At 45.5% G+C, this 22,446-nt stretch overlaps 2 protein-coding genes across 2 annotated transcripts; both read right to left on the reverse strand.

Moving 5' to 3' along the window:
- Nucleotides 1–1,511: 1,511 nt before the first annotated feature.
- On the reverse strand, nt 1,512–5,999 carry LOC124219253 (uncharacterized). Its single transcript, XM_046626577.1, has one exon. The coding sequence runs from the start codon at nt 5,997–5,999 to the stop codon at nt 1,512–1,514; it is 4,488 nt and encodes a 1,495-aa protein (XP_046482533.1).
- Nucleotides 6,000–6,065: 66 nt separating this feature from the next.
- On the reverse strand, nt 6,066–6,785 carry LOC124219257 (uncharacterized). The gene has a single exon (XM_046626590.1). The coding sequence runs from the start codon at nt 6,783–6,785 to the stop codon at nt 6,066–6,068; it is 720 nt and encodes a 239-aa protein (XP_046482546.1).
- Between the last annotated feature and the right edge of the window lie 15,661 nt (nt 6,786–22,446).

The following is a 22,446-nucleotide window of genomic DNA, read 5'->3' on the forward strand; positions in this document are numbered from 1 at the left end:
ATTTTATTACAGCACACTGTAGTAACCCCTGTGAAACTGAACATACACGGGCTCGTGTTGGCACTCGTCCTCTAGTTCGTCCTCCTGTCCCTTTATTTCCTCTTCCTCTGACTGGAGTTCCTCTGACGTGCAATTGACTTAGTCGTTGGGCGGTTTGTCTTTGAGGCTGGCGTTTTGAAAATTTGCGTCTCGCTTATTGCCGTTAGTATTAACGTGAACGGCGTTGGTCGTTCTGTGGTCGGCGCGGAGCGTAGCAGTTCCGGCTGTAGTGTCCGCTGGTTCCTCAATTATGACATACTGCTTGTTGTTCATGGGCGGTCCGATGTGTGTTACAGGTGTGGCATTCACATCTCTGCAGTTCTTCATCTTCATCTTGTTCCGCTTCATCGTGGTGATGGACAGACGCTGGTGGTCGAGGAGTTGACCTTGGCGAGTTCGTCGAGGTTCTTTGTTGTACCTGGAATCTTCGCGTATCTGATGCGCTGCCTGGCTCGTAAATTTGGGACTTGTTCCAAAACGTGGGTTTTGAGGCTGTGTCGTTACTGTTCATCAGCTGTTGATGCATTCGGAAATTCAATTCCTCGCCTTCGGCTTCTTTCGCGGCCTTCTGGGCTTCTAGTAACTTGAAGTACTGACGGTTTTTGACTTGATGGAATATCCTCGGATTAAGTCCGTACAGATAGTACTGGCACACTCTTTTTTCGAGGTCTTGAAGATTAGGATCGATGTTCGCTCGTAGTTGTTGATTCGAGAAGGCAGCTACGAGGTCTTGGTAGATCTGATTGAATTTGAGATTGTAGGCGTCCACAGTGTCGCCCTTTTGGCCTGTTCTGCCAAGCTCCATTTCTAATGTGGTGGCACTTTTCTCGACAATAACGGCTGATCTTATGACTTCGAGTAAAGTTCGGATTGTACGAGGTCTCCTCTGGTTGATGGTCTTCTGAAGAGCTCCTCCTGTCTTCAAGCTGATTACCATGCTCAAAAACGGAAAACGTTGGGTTGGCATATGTTTAGAGAGATGGCAAAAAGGATATGGATCATCGACGTGGGATCCGCGAATTAGTGATGAGAACTAGTGTGAATGAAACGAAATGATGTAGAGATGTAGAGAGATGATGATTAACAGAAACCGAGGATTTTTATTGGTTTTGATGCGGCGATACCGACCGTATCGCAAGAGAACGTTACAGAGAGTGAAGATTTTACAGAGCGAGAGAACACATAGATTATACACATACATGATTCCGAGATAGTGGACAATACATGAGATACAGCTGATGGGTTTTGAGTCGCGACACGGGCAAGCGGCGAGATTTGACGCAGAGACGGCAAGTAAACATTGCACGCGAGTGTGCGTACATGTGCGAGGACGATTTTGAGTGTCGCGAGACACACATTTAACTATTCGATACCTTGCCGAAACATACCGCCCGCTTCGCTATCGGTAACGATCGCGAAATTAGATTATGCCGCCCGCCGTGCGTTATTTACTTTTAGAGTCAATAATTGTCTTAAGAGGACACTGGAAGCACACACAATTTTACGATTGGACGTTTTAACACAGAGGATTTCGTTTTAACGGTCACAACGCGAACGAGACCGTCGGTTCCCGGATGCACTTCGATCACTCTCGCGAGGGGCCACACAGATGGAGGTAGATTTTCGTTTTTTACGAGAACGATGGATCTGATTTTGATGTTCCCGTGATGAGTCTGCCATTTCGAGAGGTTTTGGAAGGACTGAAGATACTCCGTACTCCACCGTTTCCAAAAATGCTCCAGCATTTGACGCGAGTGTTGCCAATGCGATAGCCGTTGAACTGGCACCTCGATGAGTGACGGCTCAGGAATTGTGTTCAATGCTGAGCCGACGAGAAAGTGTCCTGGAGTCAAGGCGCTTGGATCCCGTGGATCGTCCGAGATAGCGCAAAGAGGTCGAGAATTAAGCGTGGCTTCTACTTGCGTGCGGAACGTCGCGAATTGCTCGAACGTTTGAGTAGCTTCTCCGATGACTCGTTTGAGGTGAAATTTGACTGATTTCACTCCGGCTTTCCATTTTCCACCGAAATGAGGCGCGGAGGGAAGATTGAACCGCCACTGGGTTCCGTGTGATGCGAGGGTGTTTGCGATTTCTGCGAACTCCTTTGACGATGCAGCGAGAAGACGGCGAAGTTCTGAGTCTGCGCCGACGAGATTCGTTCCACAATCGCTTGCGATTGAGGCACAAATTCCTCGTCGAGATGTGAAGCGTTTGTACGCCGCGATGAATGCCTCCGTCGTGTAGTCCGAAACTAGCTCGAGATGCACAGCCGAGGTTGTGAAGCAGATGAAGATAACGATATATCCCTTGCATGATTTCGCTCCTCTTCCGCGGGAGGCTCGAATCGAGAATGGACCAGCGTAGTCAACGCCAGAGTGAAGAAACGGCCTTGATTGCGTGACTCGAGACTGAGAGAGTTGGCCCATCTGTTGGCTGCTGAGGGTGGCGCGATGACGCGCACAAGGAACGCAACGATGTATGAACATGCGGATCGGTACTCTTCCTCCCAGGATCCAGTACCGCTGTCGGATTGTAGCGAGAGTGAGTTGTGGACCTCCGTGGAGCGTCAACCGATGATGATGATCGATGATCAATGTGGAGAACGATGATTCGCGAGGCAAGATGAACGGGTGCTTTTCGTCATACGAAAGCAATGAGTGATTCAGTCGACCACCGACTCTGAGGAATCCGTTCGAATCGATGAACGGCGTGAGTCGCGATAGTGGATGACTTCGAGTGAGACTTGAGCTTGTCTCGATTTGGCGAATTTCTTCTGCAAAGTACGCCTGCTGGGTCACCTTGGTCCAAAACAGTTGGGCGTCACTCAATTCGAGAGTAGAGATCGGTCCGACAGTGATAGACGTGTTTACGCGATTCGATGTCGTCTTCGCGAGGAACCGATTTGCTGCGCGTTTACACAATGATGTGACTTTGAGGAGAGTCGATAGTTTTGAGTAGCGATCGACGAGATCCCAGATTTGTAGCGGCTTAGCTGTTGCGATGTGCGTCGACAGCCCTTTTCTTTCCTCGAGATGAATGTTTTCTTCCGGTCGCGGAGATGAGGATGGCCAATTGACAGAAGGCTTCGAGAGCCAGGATGGTCCAAAGGTCCAAAGTTCTGATTTTTGGAGTTGCTCCGGAGATGCACCACGAGACGCAAGATCAGCGGGGTTTTCAAGACCCGAGATGTGATACCAACGAGCGCGCGCGAACTCTTGGATTTCCGTTACGCGATTACGAACGAATTCCTTCCACCGCGATGGGTGGCTTTTGATCCACGCGAGCGCGACTGTGGAATCCGTCCACAGATAAACCGGGGTGTTTTCGAAATTAAGAGTCTTTTCCACATGACACATCAACCGGACGAGAAGATTCGCAGCACAGAGTTCGAGACGAGGAATTGTCACCTTCTTTAGCGGCGCTACTTTAGTTTTCGCGCACACTAGTGAAACGCGCACTTCGTGAGTGTTGATATACGTTCGCGCGTAGATCACTGCGCCTAATGCACTTTGAGAGGCGTCCGCGAAACCGTGAATCTCTATCCCGAGAGATGCTGAACTTAACCCGATCCATCGTGGGATGGTGATAGCTGAGATGCCTTGAAGATCTTGTAGAAACTCGATCCATCGCGAGGACAATGAAGCTGAGAGCGGCTCGTCCCAGTCGAAACCGAGTGCCCACAATTCCTGCATAAAGATTTTGGCTCTGATCGTGATCGGCGAGAGCCATCCGAGAGGATCAAAGAGCTGCGCGGTTTGTGAGAGAACTTTTCGTTTCGTGAAATTGTCCCGAGTTTGATGAATTTGCGGAGAGAAAGCAAACGCGTCGATGTCTGGTCTCCACGCAAGACCGAGAGCCCGAAAGAATGGACTTTGATCGAGATTCAGATGCATCGCGATCTCTTGATGGTCTTGAGAAATGTCAACGAGAGTTTCTGGGTGGCTTGAAGTCCACTTTTGAAGTTCAAAGCCGCCCGCCTTGAGCAATTGATTGAGTTCGTTGATTTTCTCGCGACCTTGATCAACGTCCTCTGCTCCTGAGAGGATGTCGTCGACGTACGTGTTCTCGAGAATGACGTGGCTCGCAAAGGGATACTGCTTACCTTCGTCCTGAACGAGTTGATGAAGAACACGGATCGCGAGATACGGAGCGCTTGCAAGACCATACGTTACCGTAGTCAGTTGATATTCTTCAATCGGTAGCTCTGGTTTTTCCCTCCAGAGGATTCGCTGAAAATCTTGGTCATCATTGTGGACCAAAATTTGTCGGTACATCTTGACGATGTCTGATGAGAATGCGACTGGATATTGTCGCCAGCGTAAGAGAACGTCCGCGAGGTCGGTTTGCACTTTTGGACCGACGAGAAGATTGTCATTGAGAGAGAGTCCGAGGTTGGTTCTTTGAGACCCGTTGAACACGACACGCAACTTTGTTGTTGAACTGCTGTCGCGAACTACACCGTGATGGGGAAGATAAAACACGCGGGAATTGTCTTCAGGTGTATTGATAGCGCGACGCATGTGCCCGAGTTCACGATATTCACGAAGGAAGCTCGAGTAAGCCTCCTTGAGTTTCGCGTCGCTACCGAACCGTTTCTCCAAACGAAGGAGCATTTGATGCGCGGGATTCCGCGAGTTGCCGAGCTCTACCGAATTGTCTTTGAGCGGCAGCCGAACTACGTAACGACCGGACGCAGTTCGAGAAACCGTTTCGCGAAAGTGTTGCTCACAACGCTCTTCTTCGGACGTTAGTGCCAAAGGTTTCGACACTTCTCCCTGCTTCCAAAACTGCTGCACGAGATTGAGCAGTTCGTGATCGAGGGAGCATTGGAAGCCTTGGACTGCGCTATACGAGGGGCTTGCTGCTTCCGCTGAAACGCAGCCGGAGAGGACCCAACCGAACTGAGTTTCTTGCGCGATTGGTGTTCCTGGTGCTCCTCTTCGAACTCCTTGACCAATGATGTTGCTGTAGATGTCAGCTCCGAGAATTACGTCGATTTGACTGGGATGTGCAAAGCTTGGATCCGCGAGGTTGAGTCCTCGTAGATGAGGCCAGTCTTCGACGAGAAGTCGAAATGAGGGTAGATACGATGTGAGTCGTGGAAGCACGAGTGCCTCCACCTGACATGAGAACGAGGTGTGAGCACGAGATTGGAGTTGCAATGTCGCGATGCCGCGAGTCACTGCCGATTGATGAGCTCCGACGCCAATGATCGGTATCGTTGCTTGATGCCGACGTAGTCGCAATTGTTGCGCTAGCGACTCCGTGACGAATGAACTTTCGGATCCTTGATCGAGTAGAGCGCGAGCGATGATTCTTTCTCCAGTCTCCGGATTCGAAGCGATCAATTGCACTGTGGCGAGAAGAACTGGAGAGCGCTTGATCATTGTAGGCTGAACTGAGTGGTTGCTCACCTGAGAGGCGCTGTTCGAGATCGGTGCGTTCTGCACTGCAGGTTGCGCTACTGCGGCCTGTCCTTGAGATGTGCCGCTGTTGGCAGCTGTCGAGATTGAAGAAGAGTTTCGATGCAGCAAGGAATGATGTCGACCGTTGCACACGCGACACGTTTTGTTGGATCGACAGTCCTTCTGCTGATGTGGACCGAGACAATTGAAGCAAAGCTTTTTCGCAGAAACCACTTCCCTTCTTTGATCCAGAGATTTGTCGCGAAAGGTCGAACAGAACGCGATGTAGTGGTTGCCTTTGCAACAAGCACACGACTGTTCCTTTGATTGCGCTGTATGTGACCTTGTCGTCTGAAGATTTGACCTTCCTTGCGATGAGTGCGGTTTCGACGTCGCGATTTGATTATGAGCATGAGCTTGCTCCACGGCTTCGAGGGTGTGGATGCGACCGATGAGAAACGCCTTGAGCTCCGCAAACGTGGGGGGCTCGAGTTTCTCGCTAACACTTTTCTCCCACTCTTCGAGAGATGCTGGGTCGAGCTTGCGAATCGTCATGTGCACGATGATGTGATCCCCTAATTTCTCGGGACTATCGAGAAGTTCGAGTGCGCCGAGAGCTTCTCAAGTGTTGCTGTGCAAGCTCTTCAGTTCTGATGACGACTTTTTCGTGACACGAGGAATCGCGAAAAGTGTCGCGAGATGAGAATCCGTCAAAAGTCTCTTGTTTTCGTACCGCGATACGAGAGTTTCCCAGGCTCGAGGGAAGTTTTCAGCGGTAAGAGCGATGTTTTTAATGAGTTGTGACGGTTCATCGGTAAGACTTGTTTTTAGGTAGTGCAGTTTTTCCACTTCCGAGAGTTGCGAATTTTCGCGAACGATTGATGTGAAGAGGTCGTGGAAAGACTTCCAGTCTGAGTAATTGCCCGAGAACGTAGGCAATTCGATGCGTGGTAGCCGTTTTGAGGCTCCTCCAGTTGTGAGTTGGGGGGCTACGGCTGTTGGCACGATCGGTGCCGATAGAGTCTTGAGAGTTCCGAGTAGATCGAGCATCTCTCCCTTTGCGTTTAAGTATTGCTCTTCGCACTGTCCGTAATAGTCTTTCGCGAAATACGAAAGTCTTTTGATAGCGTCGAGTTGATCACCTTTTGCTGCGATTCTAATTTGATCGACTGTCTCGTGCATGTCTTGGAACTTCAGCCAATTTGACTTTAAAGCATCTAATCGCGATTGCACCTGCCCGAGGGTTGTTTTGGCTTCACCGAGCTTGCGCAAGTTTTCGAGAGTGCGACAGATGCGCCTGAAGAGATCGGTTTGACGTTCAATGTATTCGTCGATCGTCATCTTGACAAACGAGAAAGTGTAACTCACGCGACGAACAGAGTTTTCACGAACGAGATACGCACACAGTGATAATAGGGCGTCGCAGTAGTGTATATACGCCGGTTCTGGACCAAAACCCCCCCTATTTCCCCCCTAGCTCCCCCCTAGCTCCCCCTATCTCCCCCCTAGCTCCCCCCTAGCCCCCCCCCCCCCCCCCGACTCACGACGCACCCTCTCTCGCACCCCCCCCCCCCCCCCAGTCATTTTCGGCGGCTATTTTCATAGGATTTGACGCACACACACACACACACAATAATTCCTGTCGAGACTTGTTTGGCGCCGGAAAGCCGCACATAAATCAGATAGGGTAAGAATCCGCTAGATCTATTGAAAAATTCCATGAAATGACCCCTGAAGGAAGGTTTAAAATGGCGTTTTGAATGCTTTCAACAATTTTTCTATTTAACATCAATTACATTTAGTTTTCTTATTGTATTCTCAATTATCTTATTCTAAATTTTAACGAGTAAAATTATACATATTATTTTCAATATCCATATTAATTAAACATATCATTATTTCGAAATTGACTTATACCAATTTTTTAACAGTACCACTGATCGGATTATATTCAACAATGCGATCATGCAAGATCATGCAGTAGGCAGAAGTGTGTGGCGGGAACGTAATGCTACAGTCAAATTCCAATCGAATGTCCACAGGTTCAGTTTTCAATGTTTCGTTCTGCTTGGAGCAATCGATGACGATAAGGGGAGCTTGGTTTATAAATTTACGCCTCGATAGCAAAGGCTCAGCTTCTTTATTATAGTAGCTCATTTGAAACCGAACATACATATCATAGAGAATGGCGGGGGATGTGCAGGCTCGGACTTGTTCGCTATCAAGAGTCGTAAAACCCCAAAACTGTGTGTACACATACCATCCGGTGAAGGGCGGGCAAGATAAGATTTTTCTTACACCAAACACTGTTCGCTACCTGCTTTTCGTTGACCGATTTTTCACACCACATGGCCCACGCTGCTTAAAGACTCATAAAACTCAAAAACTACATTAGGCGGCGGTGGGTTCGTGGAGAGGGGAAGGGGGAGGGTGTGAAAACCTGTTCCAACACGCTTTAAGGCAAGATGCAGCTGCGGAACTGGGTGACTTCAAACTGGCAGATAAACCGCAAAAATTTAGGGATGGTGGGAGGGGGGCTGCGGACCCCGTCGCCTCTGACGTCATTTTTTACATGAATTTCATCTTCTCTGCAGAGTCGGGAGGGTGATGAAGAGCGGGCAAGATAAGATTTTTCTGATACCAAACACTGTTCGCCACTCGCTTTTCGTTGACCGATTTTTCCCAACACATGGCCCACGCTGCTTAACGACTCATAAAACCCAAAAATTTAGGAATGGCGGGTCGGATAAAGGGCGGACCCAGTCGTCTCTGACGTCATTTTTCCCTCCGAGATGCGCAGAACGCAGTGCGCACCGCATCTCTGACGTCATTTTACCCTCCGATATGCGCAGAACGCAGTGCGCACAGTTCCCAAATTCTTGCGATCTATCGGCCTATATACATATAAGCTCAACGCATCCTATGCAGACTCGTCAGTCTTACACGATACGTGCAAGTCAAAAAAAGTTATACAAAGTTCAGCTTATATCAACGTCAAAGTCATGGCAGTCGAAGCGTATATGGGACTTGCGGGGCAGATAGAGAGGATGTACAATTTGCTGAGAGAGCAACCACCCGGAGAAGAGAATGACGTCGTCATCAATCATTGGGCTGATATTGGAATTGCGAATGTCCAAGTTCTGCGCGATATTTCCATGCAACGAGGAACAACCGTTGGTGCGAAAATACGGATCCAACATACGATCGCACTCCTGCAATCTTGGGTGACGAAGATCAAGCAGTTGCAGCAGCGCACAGTGGTGACGGGTGGAAGTATCGGTACTCCTGCGGGTGTACAATGGGACGACGTGGATAGCGCTTTTGCCAGCCGAATCAGAACGGGGGTTGTCACAAATCTCCGTCATAAAAATTTGGACGCCTTTCTGGACGATGTGCAGCGCGTCGTCACCGAGAAGTTGGAGCTGATACTGCGCGAGGAGGGAAATGTGAAGGTTAACCTCATATTATCGTGCAAATTCGAAAATGCCAAGCACGAAGAGATCTCCACTGAAGTTAGGAGTTTCAACACCTCCAACGTGGCGATTCTCCTCCCATCAAGCGATATAAATGGTTGGTTTATACGTGCACGGGGTTATCTGCAGTCAAAGGTGGAAGATTTCGAGCAACGCGATTCCGGCTGGAGTATGATTGAGATCCTTAACATCGCCGTAAATATCAATCGCTACCAGCCTCTCGCCGCGGGGGCTTCAACATTCGTCGACCTGCCCCAAGACATTCGACATAAAAAGGCTGTGATTAACGTGAGGAACGAGGACGAAAGATGCCTTCTCTGGTCCGTCACAGCAGCCCTCCACCCGGTCAACACCCACACCGATAGGACTCGCAACTATCGTCGATATATTTCCGAGTTGGACTGTACAGGTATCAATTTCCCTGCTACTCTACATGATGTGAAAAAGCTTGAGAGATTGAATAATTTGCGCATCAATGTATATGGTATAGAATCTCAAACTTTTTCGCATCATGCAAAATCAAATAAAAGCGTCATCGTGCCAATTTATTTGAGTAAAAATTTGCATAGCGTAAACATTGACACGATTCATCTTCTGATGGTTGAGAGTAATCCGGAAGACGATATGACTGGTGAGTTTGCACCGAGGTTCCACTTTGCTTGGATTAAAGATCTTTCCCGATTGGTGAGCAAACAATTGTCCATTCATGAACACAAAACGTTTTTATGTGACAGATGTTTGTGCCACGTTGGCGCGAAACATGTCTACGACAATCACCGACAAGATTGTATTACGCTAAATAAAGTACGCATGGAATTTCCCAAGTGTAAAGATTTAATATTTTCCAATTTTCAAAACAAAGGCACCGTTCCGTTTGCCGTATACGCCGATCTCGAATGTATATTAATCCCTGAACCTGTGGATGAATTTGAAACTCGTAAGACTTGTGAAATTCAAAAGCATATCCCGCACAGTGTAGCGTACTATGTACATTGCGCGTACGATGAGACTTTATCAGAGTTCCACGGTAAACGCGGTGTCGATTGCATAGATTGGTTTATGAAACAGCTTAAAGATTTATCAATTCAAGTAGAGTCACGCATCAAAAACATAATTCCGATGAAGTCTCTTACCCAAGTGCAACGCGATCGTCACATGCGCGCAAAGAATTGTTATATTTGTGAAAAACCGTTTACGCCTGAGGAGAAAAAGTGTTACGATCACTGTCACTTCACGGGTAAATATCGTGGTCCTGCTCATAATCGGTGTAATTTGAATTTCAGAGAGACGCACACAATTCCAATAGTTTTCCACAATTTGTCCGGTTACGATTCTCACTTTTTAATAAAATCCCTCGCGTCAACTTTTCCCGGTAAAATTACACTGCTACCCATAAATAAGGAAATAAATATATCCTTCACGAAACGCGTCGATGGAACAATGATGCACTTGAGATTCATCGATTCGTTCAGATTTATTGCTAGCAGCATCGATAAACTTTCCAAATATTTGACCGATACCGATAAACGCATAACACGTAAATTTTATAATAACCCGACTCAGTTTAGTTTGATGACCCGCAAAGGCGTTTTTCCCTATGAATACGTCGATTGTTGGGGGAAACTCGATGAACCGCGATTACCTGCAAAGAAGCATTTCTACTCGCACCTCTGCGATGCAAATATTTCAGACACCGATTACGAGCACGCGAAAACTGTTTGGAGAGAATTCCATTTAGAGTCATTGGGGGGCTACTCAGATTTATATTTAAAGACCGATGTTCTTTTGCTTGCCGATATTTTCGAAAATTTCCGCGCTAGCTGCTTCAAAACATACAATTTAGATCCGTTGCACTACTACACTGCACCGGGGCTTGCTTTTGACGCGATGCTCAAGCATACTAATGTAAATTTGCAACTTTTAGACAACCCTGAAATGGTGTTATTTATTGAAAGAGCCATTCGAGGCGGCGTAGCGCAATGTTCCAATCGACACGCTCGGGCCAATAATAGATTCATGGGAACAGATTTTGATCCAAACAAAGCGGAATCGTATCTCATGTATTTTGATGTGAATAACCTGTACGGTGCAGCTATGAGCGTGCATTTACCAATCGGTTCGTTCGAGTGGGAATATCAGCACATCGATATAACGAACCATCCGGACGATTCGCCGATCGGTTACTTTCTGGAGGTAGATTTGGACTACCCTGTAGAACTCCACGAGGATCACAAAGACTTACCTCTTTGTCCCGAACATTTTACTCCTCCGGGTAGTAAAAATGCCAAACTCGCGACCACCCTTCACCCCAAAACAAAGTATATATTGCACTATAGAAATTTGAAACAGTGTTTGAGTTTAGGATTGAAATTAACGAAAGTGCATAGAATTTTGAAGTTTGCGCAATCTCCATGGCTCGAGCCTTATATCACGCTCAATACAGACATGCGTAAGCAATCTAGGAATGAATTTGAGAAAAACTTTTACAAACTCATGAATAACGCTGTGTTCGGCAAGACTATGGAGAATGTGCGAAATCATAAAGATGTTAAATTGGTTACAAAATGGGAGGGAAAAGGTGGTGCGAGAACGCTTATTGCCCGAGCAAACTTTCACAGCTGCACCGTATTTGGCACTGATATGGTTATCATTGAAATGAATCGTGTCAAAGTTCACTTCACCAAACCTATTTACGTCGGCGCATCAATTCTAGATCTGTCAAAAATCTTTCTCTACGATTTCCACTATAATTATATTAAAACCAACTTTTCGAATAAACAGGCTAAATTGATGTATACCGACACAGACAGCCTTATTTATCAATTCAATGTGCCTAATATCTACGATATCATCAAACGTGATGTAGATACAATGTTTGACACCTCTGACTATCCGCCCGACAATGTGTATGGTATTCCCCTTAAAAACAAAAATTAACTAGGGCTAATGAAGGATGAAAATAATGGTAAAATTATGACAGAGTTTGTGGGACTGCGAGCAAAGCTGTACACATTTACTACGATGGGCGAGGATGGGGAAAAATATGACAGTGGCGTAAAAGTGAGTAAGCGTGCCAAGGGTGTAAGAAATTCATCGATAAATAGCATCACGTTTGATGATTATAAGCGCTGTCTGACGGCTTACCGAGAGTTGACTCTTCCACAGTGTTTAATACGCAGCAAAAAACACGAAGTAAGCACGATCGTACAAAAAAAATTGGCTCTGAGTTGGCAGGATGACAAGCGGCAATTGATACCTGGACAGACCGACACCGTACCTTGGGGGTTTGTCCCAGCCTCCCAATAGCTATAGGATAAACTTTAAACATAGAATTGATGTAAATATTTGATGTTTGACGCCTCGAACGATCCACCATCGGGCGGAAACGTTTCATGATCAATACGATATTTAATGGATTTGAAGTTTCAAAATGCGAATTCATATACTCAACAATTGTTTATTTATTTATTATTGATATATCAAGCAATTATTCATATTTATTCGTTTACCACGAGAAAAGTTTTCAGAAAATGAAAAAAAATTTTCAGGAAATGAAAAAACTTTTCAGAAAATGAAAAAAAGTTTTCAGAAAATGAAAAAAAGTTTTCAGAAAACGAAAAAAAGTTTTCAGAAAATGAAAAAAAGTTTTCCAAAAAATAAAATGTGTAATAATCGTATGGCAAAATTGCATATTATCATTGTTATTATCACTATTATTATTATCATTATTATTATTATTATTATTTTCGTAGTACATGCGCGCACAAAGGAGATCAAATGTGGAAATATTTGTATATTCAAAATCTTTTATTGTAATTCGGAAAATACATACAAATTATGTTACATGTCTGTTTTATTTATCCAACTATTGTGCGAATTATCAAAACCCGACCACTTCACATAGAACAGATTCCCCCATTTGCGTAACACTTTCTCCACAAGGTAGCCGTCGGGATATTTCACTTTGGTGAGCTCTTCCTCGTAGAAGCCCCCCTCGATGGGATGATCTTGATAATCGGTAAGTTTGTAGGTGGGTGGATTGGTATTTTTCACCTCACTCACGGTGAATATTTCTGTCGTCCAATTGGATGTATAGCCTTTTTCGAATACATTCTTGTACTTGCTGATTCGAACTCGATCGTCTACACTGAATTTCCGCGCTCGATCACTTCGTTTGATTTGCCGAGGCTTGTACACGCTACGATACAGCTGTTTTTCATTCTCCGTGCTAACATCCTGTAAGTTTTATTTGAATCGTGCGATGTTTGGTGTTGTTGTAGGACTTCATTAAATCATCCAAAATATTAATTCACTTGTGAAATCCTAGGAGAGTAAACCACATCCACATTTTATTTTTTCAATGTTCGACTAAAAACGTTCGCATATCGACGCCTTTATGTTGCTGAGTGTCAAATACATGTTGATATTGTGCTGCATCATGAGGGCTTTCAATTTGCTGTTGTGAAATTCTTTGCATTGATCAACGTATAGATGTGCAGGTATACGGCTCTGGGTTAGTACAGATTTCATAGCAGCAGCCGCATCTTTCCCCCCACCACGGATGAGGATGAAACAAAAATGTGACAACGGTGTTAAAGTGGGTAAGCGTGTCAAGGATGCGAAAACTGCAACGATAAATAACATCACGTTTAATGATTATAAGAACCGTCTGAGGGGCTTACCAAGAGTTGATCAACCCCACAGTGCTTAATACATAGTAAAAAAATGCGAGGTTAGCTCCAACGTACTGAACAATTGATCATGAGTTGACAAGACGGTAATATGCAACCGATACCTGGGCAAACAGGCACCAGAACTTGGAGGGTGTGCTGCAACCCCGCAATAAACTAGCCGTAGGCTGGAACTGAGGGCATAGAACCGTTGTAAATATATGCGTTTGACATCCATGGCGATAGTTCATGAAGCAGAGACGTTTCGCCGGCAATACGATATTGAGCAGATCGAAGTTTTGAAATTCGAATACCGTGTAAATTCATGTATTCATCAATTATTTATTTATTTATTATTAATATATTGAACAATTATTCATATTTACTCGTTTACAACGAGAAAAATTTTCAGAAAATGGAAAAAAGTTTCCAGAAAACGAAAAAAAGTTTTCAGAAAATGAAAAAAAGTTTCCAGAAAACGAAAAAAAGTTTTCCGAAAACTTTTTTCCCATTTGATTGTTACGGGGTAAATTGCGTAGGCTCCGATAAGCGGTAATCGGAGCTTACTCCACGCCCAGCCAAGGTGTTATTTGGCTATTGTAGGGTCCGTTCACGTCGACTATGCACTCGCGTGCTACTACTCCCAATGCAGGAAGGGAATGGAATAGAAAGGGATCGGTATTAAGGGAAGGTAAACGATTTAAAGTATATGATTATTTATTAGTGGTCAATGCAACGGAGTCGGTCAAGGGAAAAAGGGTATGGTCTTGGTTCAGAGGGATAGGTGTCTTGCTTGAGTGCTGGGATGGATCTGCGTGCTTCTGCCGGATGTAGCAGGCAAGCTAGCCGCGAGTTACAGGAGAACCTGCTGACTCGCGAACGATAAGGGTAGACTACAGAGCGTAAGGTAACTAAGAGCGTGGGAAAGGAATATGAAGTCTGGAGGACGTAACACGCCCCCCCTTGGGGAAGAACATTCGGTGAGGGTACGAAATAGAATGTTCGGAAGGAAGCGGAAGGCCATGAAACGTAGTGACTCACTTACAGAATATTACAAAGAAAGGTCTTAAAATCTAGCGCCTAAATGTTAGTGCGCGTTTAAGTGGGTTAGTGTACATTTGAATAAAAAAAATTTTATAAATGACATCTTATCGTACTGAATCACTTACAGAATATTACAAAGAAGGGTCTTAAAATATAGCGCCTAGATGTTAGTGCGCGTTTAAGTGGGTTAGTATACATTTGAATAAAAGAAAAAAAATTATAAATGACATCTTATCGTACTGAATCACTTACAGAATATTACAAAGAGGAGTCTTAAAATATAGCGCCTAGATGTTAGTGCGCGTTTAAGTGGGTTAGTATACATTTGAATAAAAAAAAAAAATCGGGGTAGATTGCGTAGGCTCCGATGAGCGGTAATCGGAGCTTACTCCACGCCCAGCCAAGGTGTTATTTGGCTATTGTAGGGTCCGTTCACGTCGACTATGCACTCGCGTGCTACTACTCCCAATGCAGGAAGGGAATGGAATAGAAAGGGATCGGTATTAAGGGAAGGTAAACGATTTAAAGTATATGATTATTTATTAGTGGTCAATGCAACGGAGTCGGTCAAGGGAAAAAGGGTATGGTCTTGGTTCAGAGGGATAGGTGTCTTGCTTGAGTGCTGGGATGGATCTGCGAGCTTCTGCCGGATGTAGCAGGCAAGCTAGCCGCGAGTTACAGGAGAACCTGCTGACTCGCGAACGATAAGGGTAGACTACAGAGCGTAAGGTAACTAAGAGCGTGGGAAAGGAATATGAAGTCTGGAGGACGTAACACGCCCCCCCTTGGGGAAGAACATTCGGTGAGGGTACGAAATAGAATGTTCGGAAGGAAGCGGAAGGCCATGAAACGTAGTGACTCACTTACAGAATATTACAAAGAAAGGTCTTAAAATCTAGCGCCTAAATGTTAGTGCGCGTTTAAGTGGGTTAGTGTACATTTGAATAAAAAAAAATTTTATAAATGACATCTTATCGTACTGAATCACTTACAGAATATTACAAAGAAGGGTCTTAAAATATAGCGCCTAGATGTTAGTGCGCGTTTAAGTGGGTTAGTATACATTTGAATAAAAGAAAAAAAATTATAAATGACATCTTATCGTACTGAATCACTTACAGAATATTACAAAGAGGAGTCTTAAAATATAGCGCCTAGATGTTAGTGCGCGTTTAAGTGGGTTAGTATACATTTGAATAAAAAAAAAAAATCGGGGTAGATTGCGTAGGCTCCGATGAGCGGTAATCGGAGCTTACTCCACGCCCAGCCAAGGTGTTATTTGGCTATTGTAGGGTCCGTTCACGTCGACTATGCACTCGCGTGCTACTACTCCCAATGCAGGAAGGGAATGGAATAGAAAGGGATCGGTATTAAGGAAAGGTAAACGATTTAAAGTATATGATTATTTATTAGTGGTCAATGCAACGGAGTCGGTCAAGGGAAAAAGGGTATGGTCTTGGTTTAGAGGGATAGGTGTCTTGCTTGAGTGCTGGGATGGATCTGCGTGCTTCTGCCGGATGTAGCAGGCAAGCTAGCCGCGAGTTACAGGAGAACCTGCTGACTCGCGAACGATAAGGGTAGACTACAGAGCGTAAGGTAACTAAGAGCGTGGGAAAGGAATATGAAGTCTGGAGGACGTAACACGCCCCCTCTTGGGGAAGAACATTCGGTGAGGGTACGAAATAGAATGTTCGGAAGGAAGCGGAAGGCCATGAAACGTAGTGACTCACTTACAGAATATTACAAAGAAAGGTCTTAAAATCTAGCGCCTAAATGTTAGTGCGCGTTTAAGTGGGTTAGTGTACATTTGAATAAAAAAAAATTTTATAAATGACATCTTATCGTACTGAATCACTTACAGAATATTACAAAGAAGGGTCTTAAAATATAGCGCCTAGATGTTAGTGCGCGTTTAAGTGGGTTAGTATACATTTGAATAAAAGAAAAAAAATTATAAATGACATCTTATCGTACTGAATCACTTACAGAATATTACAAAGAGGAGTCTTAAAATATAGCGCCTAGATGTTAGTGCGCGTTTAAGTGGGTTAGTATACATTTGAATAAAAAAAAAAAATCGGGGTAGATTGCGTAGGCTCCGATGAGCGGTAATCGGAGCTTACTCCACGCCCAGCCAAGGTGTTATTTGGCTATTGTAGGGTCCGTTCACGTCGACTATGCACTCGCGTGCTACTACTCCCAATGCAGGAAGGGAATGGAATAGAAAGGGATCGGTATTAAGGGAAGGTAAACGATTTAAAGTATATGATTATTTATTAGTGGTCAATGCAACGGAGTCGGTCAAGGGAAAAAGGGTATGGTCTTGGTTTAGAGGGATAGGTGTCTTGCTTGAGTGCTGGGATGGATCTGCGTGCTTCTGCCGGATGTAGCAGGCAAGCTAGCCGCGAGTTACAGGAGAACCTGCTGACTCGCGAACGATAAGGGTAGACTACAGAGCGTAAGGTAACTAAGAGCGTGGGAAAGGAATATGAAGTCTGGAGGACGTAACAAACACGTAAAAAAAGTTTTCAGAAAATGAAAAAAAGTTTCCAGAAAACGAAGAAAAATTTCAGAAAATGAAAAAAAGTTCATCAAAAAATAAAATGAGCATTAATCGTATGGAAAAATTATAGATTATCATTATTATTATTATTATCATCATCATTATTATCATCATTTGAAGACCTTTGATCACGGCAGGCGATGGTGGAGGTGTCCTCTGCTACCAGGGTCCGGCACTATCGACGTCGAGGCTGCTCGCAGCCCCCCTCTTCCGCAGTCTAGGAGGACCGCGATCCTCGCCCCTTCCAAGGTCGTCGCAAGAGCTGTCATTGCTCGCGTAGTAATGACCCCTGGATTCAGAGTTCGCATGATTGAGGTACGCATACGACGTCCTGGCGTGCAGCTTCGGGGCGGCACAGCCAAAATATTAGTCCACTTGTAAAATGCTAGGACACAGCCGCCCCTGAAGCTCCGCGCCAGGACGTCGTATGCGTAGCTCAATCATGCGAACTCTAAATCCGGGGGTCATTACTTCGCGAGCAATGACAGCTCTTGCGACGACCTTGGAAGGGGCGAGGATCGCGGTCCTCCTAGACTGCGGAAGAAAGGGGCTGCAGGTGGCCTCGACGTCGATAGTGCCGGACCTTGGTAGCAGAGGACACCTCCACCATCGCCTGCCGTGATCAAAGGTCTTCAAATGATGATAATAATGATGATGATAATAATAATAATAATGATAATCTATAATTTTTCGATACGATTAATGCTCATTTTATTTTTTGATGAACTTTTTTTCATTTTCTGAGATTTTTCTTCGTTTTCTGGAAACTTTTTTTCATTTTCTGAAAACTTTTTTTACGTTGTTACGTCCTCCAGACTTCATATTCCTTTCCCACGCTCTTAGTTACCTTACGCTCTGTAGTCTACCCTTATCGTTCGCGAGTCAGCAGGTTCTCCTGTAACTCGCGGCTAGCTTGCCTGCTACATCCGGCAGAAGCACGCAGATCCATCCCAGCACTCAAGCAAGACACTTATCCCTCTAAACCAAGACCATACCCTTTTTCCCTTGACCGACTCCGTTGCATTGACCACTAATAAATAATCATATACTTTAAATCGTTTACCTTCCCTTAATACCGATCCCTTTCTATTCCATTACCTTCCTGCATTGGGAGTAGTAGCACGCGAGTGCATAGTCGACGTGAACGGAACCTACAATAGCCAAATAACACCTTGGCTGGGCGTGGAGTAAGCTCCGATTACCGCTTATCGGAGCCTACGCAATCTACCCCGTAACATTTTGGTGGCAGCGGTGGGATGGATCTGCGTGCTTTTGCCGGATGTAGCAGGCAAGCTAGCCGCGAGTTACAGGAGAACCTGCTGACTCGCGAACGATTGTTACGTCCTCCAGACTTCATATTCCTTTCCCAAGCTCTTAGTTACCTTACGCTCTGTAGTCTACCCTTATCGTTCGCGAGTCAGCAGGTTCTCCTGTAACTCGCGGCTAGCTTGCCTGCTACATCCGGCAGAAGCACGCAGATCCATCCCAGCACTCAAGCAAGACACCTATCCCTCTAAACCAAGACCATACCCTTTTTCCCTTGACCGACTCCGTTGCATTGACCACTAATAAATAATCATATACTTTAAATCGTTTACCTTTCCTCAATACCGATCCCTTTCTATTCCATTCCCTTCCTGCATTGGTAGTAGTAGCACGCGAGTGCATAGTCGACGTGAACGGACCCTACAATAGCCAAATAACACCTTGGCTGGGCGTGGAGTAAGCTCCGATTACCGCTCATCGGAGCCTACGCAATCTACCCCGTAACATTTTAGTGGCAGCGGTTTTGCCCGTCGACCTACTCGTCAGTGCAGTGCTGCATGTTTTCTACGAAAGTGTTCAGTGCTCAAAATTTCTTACGCCGTACCAATCAGTGATAGCCGTGTTACGAAAGAACTCTGGGCCACAAAGTACTGTGACAGGCACGCAGAACCTATTCAACTCGCCACGGACACAGGCTCTGCAAACAGTCCCCAATTTCAATAACTCCGTCACATTTTGGTACTATTGAAATTCATCGATACGTACGACGTCGAATAACTGTGTAGCGAGTGGAAATTCAGTGCGATAGCCAAGTTGAGCCGCACACCGCATCTGAACACATCACCCTTCGAACCGACAAATATTGAATGGACCCTTCCCGCTCATTCGGACTCCTGCAACCCTGTTGAGACGAGAACCTGGACCCGAAAGTGACATCGCCCTAAGACCTGGATTACCACACTTATTTATCAACACGCCACGGAGTACCTCATCTATACCCTCCTCGTGTCGACGCATGACGTGTATCGCCTCTTCAAGTTTCACCTGCGTCCAGCTGCCTAGAACCATGCTGTACTCTGTTTTTGCGTTTACCTTCGCCCTGTAAGTCTATTCTAAGTCTTAGTATTAAGTTGATATTTTTATTCCTGTACTTGCAATACCCTGCTTAAATCAACATGGCATCAATTAACGAAACCGGTTCAAATTTTTGGTCAGTAAAAGATGTCTTGCCGACAATCCCCCCTTTTGACGGCCACAACATGCCCTTTGACTCATTTGTAGAACAATTACGTCACGTAGAGACTCTTATAAAAGCTTCGGATAAAATGACTTTCGCCAAATTTGCGCAATCAAAGGTTACAGGCCCCGCATCTCAATATTTAATAGGCATTAACTGTAATGACGTCGAGGACCTCATAACTGCCCTTAGCCGAGCATACCGCCCGGATATCCCCATACGCCAGTTATCCGCTCAATTAGATAGAATTACACAACAACCATATGAGCGCATCATAGATTACTTGTGCAGAATAAGAGCAATATCAAAAGAAATAAGCACAGCAATCATAGCCAAACACCCACCAGACTTAGCAACGCTTCTACTGAACGATCTAAAGAAGGATACCTCTGGATCGTTTATTAGAGGGCTTCGACCAGAATTGGAGTGGAGAATCGCTACTATCAGACCATTACCAACCTTCGAAACTGCCGTCAGCATCGCCGAAGGTGAAGAAGCCGAGCTAATTAACCGTCAGATGCAATTCTCTGCACACTATTTTACCCCCTCTACACCCATGTGTCTGCCGTTACCCCCCCATACTGCTCCTCCGTCTCAGGTGCCCACCGCGGCCTCCTCTATCCCCCCCCTGATGTCATTGCCCACACGTGGTTACGTTTATCAACCAGCGCCTCGTACCGAACCCGGAACCTACGCCCAAGCGCTCCATCCGAACACCAGTTCTGCTGACCACGTTAATGCTCTGCCCAGCACTTGTCAACTTTGTAACCACCAGGGTCACTCCATCACGGAATGTCACCGTTTGCGAAGTAAAAGATATTGTACTAAATGTCGCAGAATGGGCCACTTCCACGATGAATGCAACAGGACCAACAGAAATCAAGAACTATACTGCGGCAATTGTAATCGCAGAGGCCACACAGAAGACCGATGTGGATCCTTTCCGCATAATAACCAAGGCAATGCAGACTCAAATAAACATTTAAACGGGAACATCGCCCGCGGGGAGAACGCGCCCGCGAGCAATGCAAACAACTAGCGTTCCGATCTTCAAGTCATATCCTCATAACAGCTTCAGCTGACCCTCCACTAATTTCGATCGACACCCCCGAGCTAATAAAAATATCTACATTTATTATTGACACCGGTGCAGACGTCAACTTGGTCAAAGAAAGTTCCGTTAGGCCTCTTGTACGACGAACAACCGACGAACGTTTGACGCTGACTGGTATAACAGACAAAAAGACGCAAACTATCGCAAAAACGGAAATACGTTTTAATAATAAATCCCATACCTTTCACTTGGTCCCTGACTCGTTTCCGATTCCGCACGACGGCATCTTAGGCCAGCCCTTCTTACGAAAAGAGAAAGCAACTATTTCTTTCAACTCAAACTCGGTGATGCTTGGATCCTCATTGCCAATCCACTTTAGTTAATTCGATGAACCCTCGTCCGCGCCCGAAAAAACGCGCGTAATTACAATACAGGCCCGTACCGTGAAAGCCATCCCACTAATAGTTGCGAACCCAGACACTAAAGTAGGTTACCTTTAACGCATCGATTTAGGCAACAATGTTCTATGTGGTGAAGCGTTAGTTGAAAACCAGAACGGCATAGCTTACTCGTACGCGTTCAATTGTAACGAATCTGCCGTAGAGATAAGACCCCCAACAGTAACCCTAGACGAGTTCGACGAGCCACTGAGTACAGTCACGCCCAACGCTACGCCCACTGCATCGAGTAACCACCACAGCGATGCCCGCGCCAAAACCCTCGTTTTGCACCCAGGCCCTCTCCTCAGCAACTCATTAATTCTTTCTGCCGCCAAGCGTACATCGCGACCGACTAATAATCCCCCCTCCTGCCCCATCCAGTCCACTGACCTCGCGCAACTGCAATCCGATCCTCCTATCCCTGACGACAGTACACCCTGTCCCGGTGCCGCAACAGTACTCTTGACTGACAGTAGGTCAGAAAGATTGGACGTCCCAAAGAACAGCTTACATCTTGATCATTTAAATGAGACCGAAAAACAATCTATATTTAACCTCGTAACAGAATTTAACCATCTCTTTTACCTCCCAGGTGATAAATTAGGCCACACCAATTTATCTCATCACACTATCCCCACGATGGACAATACGCCTATTCATACCAAACAATACCGTTTTCCCAAAATTCACAAAGACAAAATCGAATCCCAAGTTAATAAACTACTCAAACAAAATCTTATTAAACGTTCCTCATCTCCGTATAATTCCCCGGTGTGGATCGTTCCAAAAAAACCGGATAGTGACGGCAATAAACGATGGCGTATGGTAATCGACCACGGAAAACTTAACGAAAAAACAGTCGGCGACGCATACCCCATGCCCGATATCACGGAAATCCTTGACCAGCTTGGCTCAGCTAAATACTTTTCCACATTCGACCTTGCTTCCGGGTTCCACCAAATTCCCATGCATCCGGACCACAGCACGAAAACTGCATTTTCGACACCTAGAGGCCATTATGAATTTTCTCGTATGCCCTTCGGACTAAAGAACGCCCCCGCCACGTTTCAAAGGCTCATGGACCAAGTCCTTCTAGGCCTACAAGGCAACGAGATGTTCGTATATTTAGATGACATAGTTATTTACGCTCGAAACTTGCAAGAACATGAAATTAAATTTCGGAAATTAATGAAGCGACTAACCGCTGCTGGTTTAACTCTACAGCCAGACAAGTGCGAATTCTTGCGCAAGGAAG

This window comes from Neodiprion pinetum, chromosome 1 (genome assembly GCF_021155775.2).
Source record: "Neodiprion pinetum isolate iyNeoPine1 chromosome 1, iyNeoPine1.2, whole genome shotgun sequence".
NCBI classification, from domain to species: domain Eukaryota; kingdom Metazoa; phylum Arthropoda; class Insecta; order Hymenoptera; family Diprionidae; genus Neodiprion; species Neodiprion pinetum.

Coding starts and splice junctions, on each gene's coding strand:
- LOC124219253 (XM_046626577.1), bottom strand. CDS start 5,999: ATGACGATTCGCAAGCTCGACCCAGCATCTCTCGAAGAGTGGGAGAAA.
- LOC124219257 (XM_046626590.1), bottom strand. CDS start 6,785: ATGACGATCGACGAATACATTGAACGTCAAACCGATCTCTTCAGGCGC.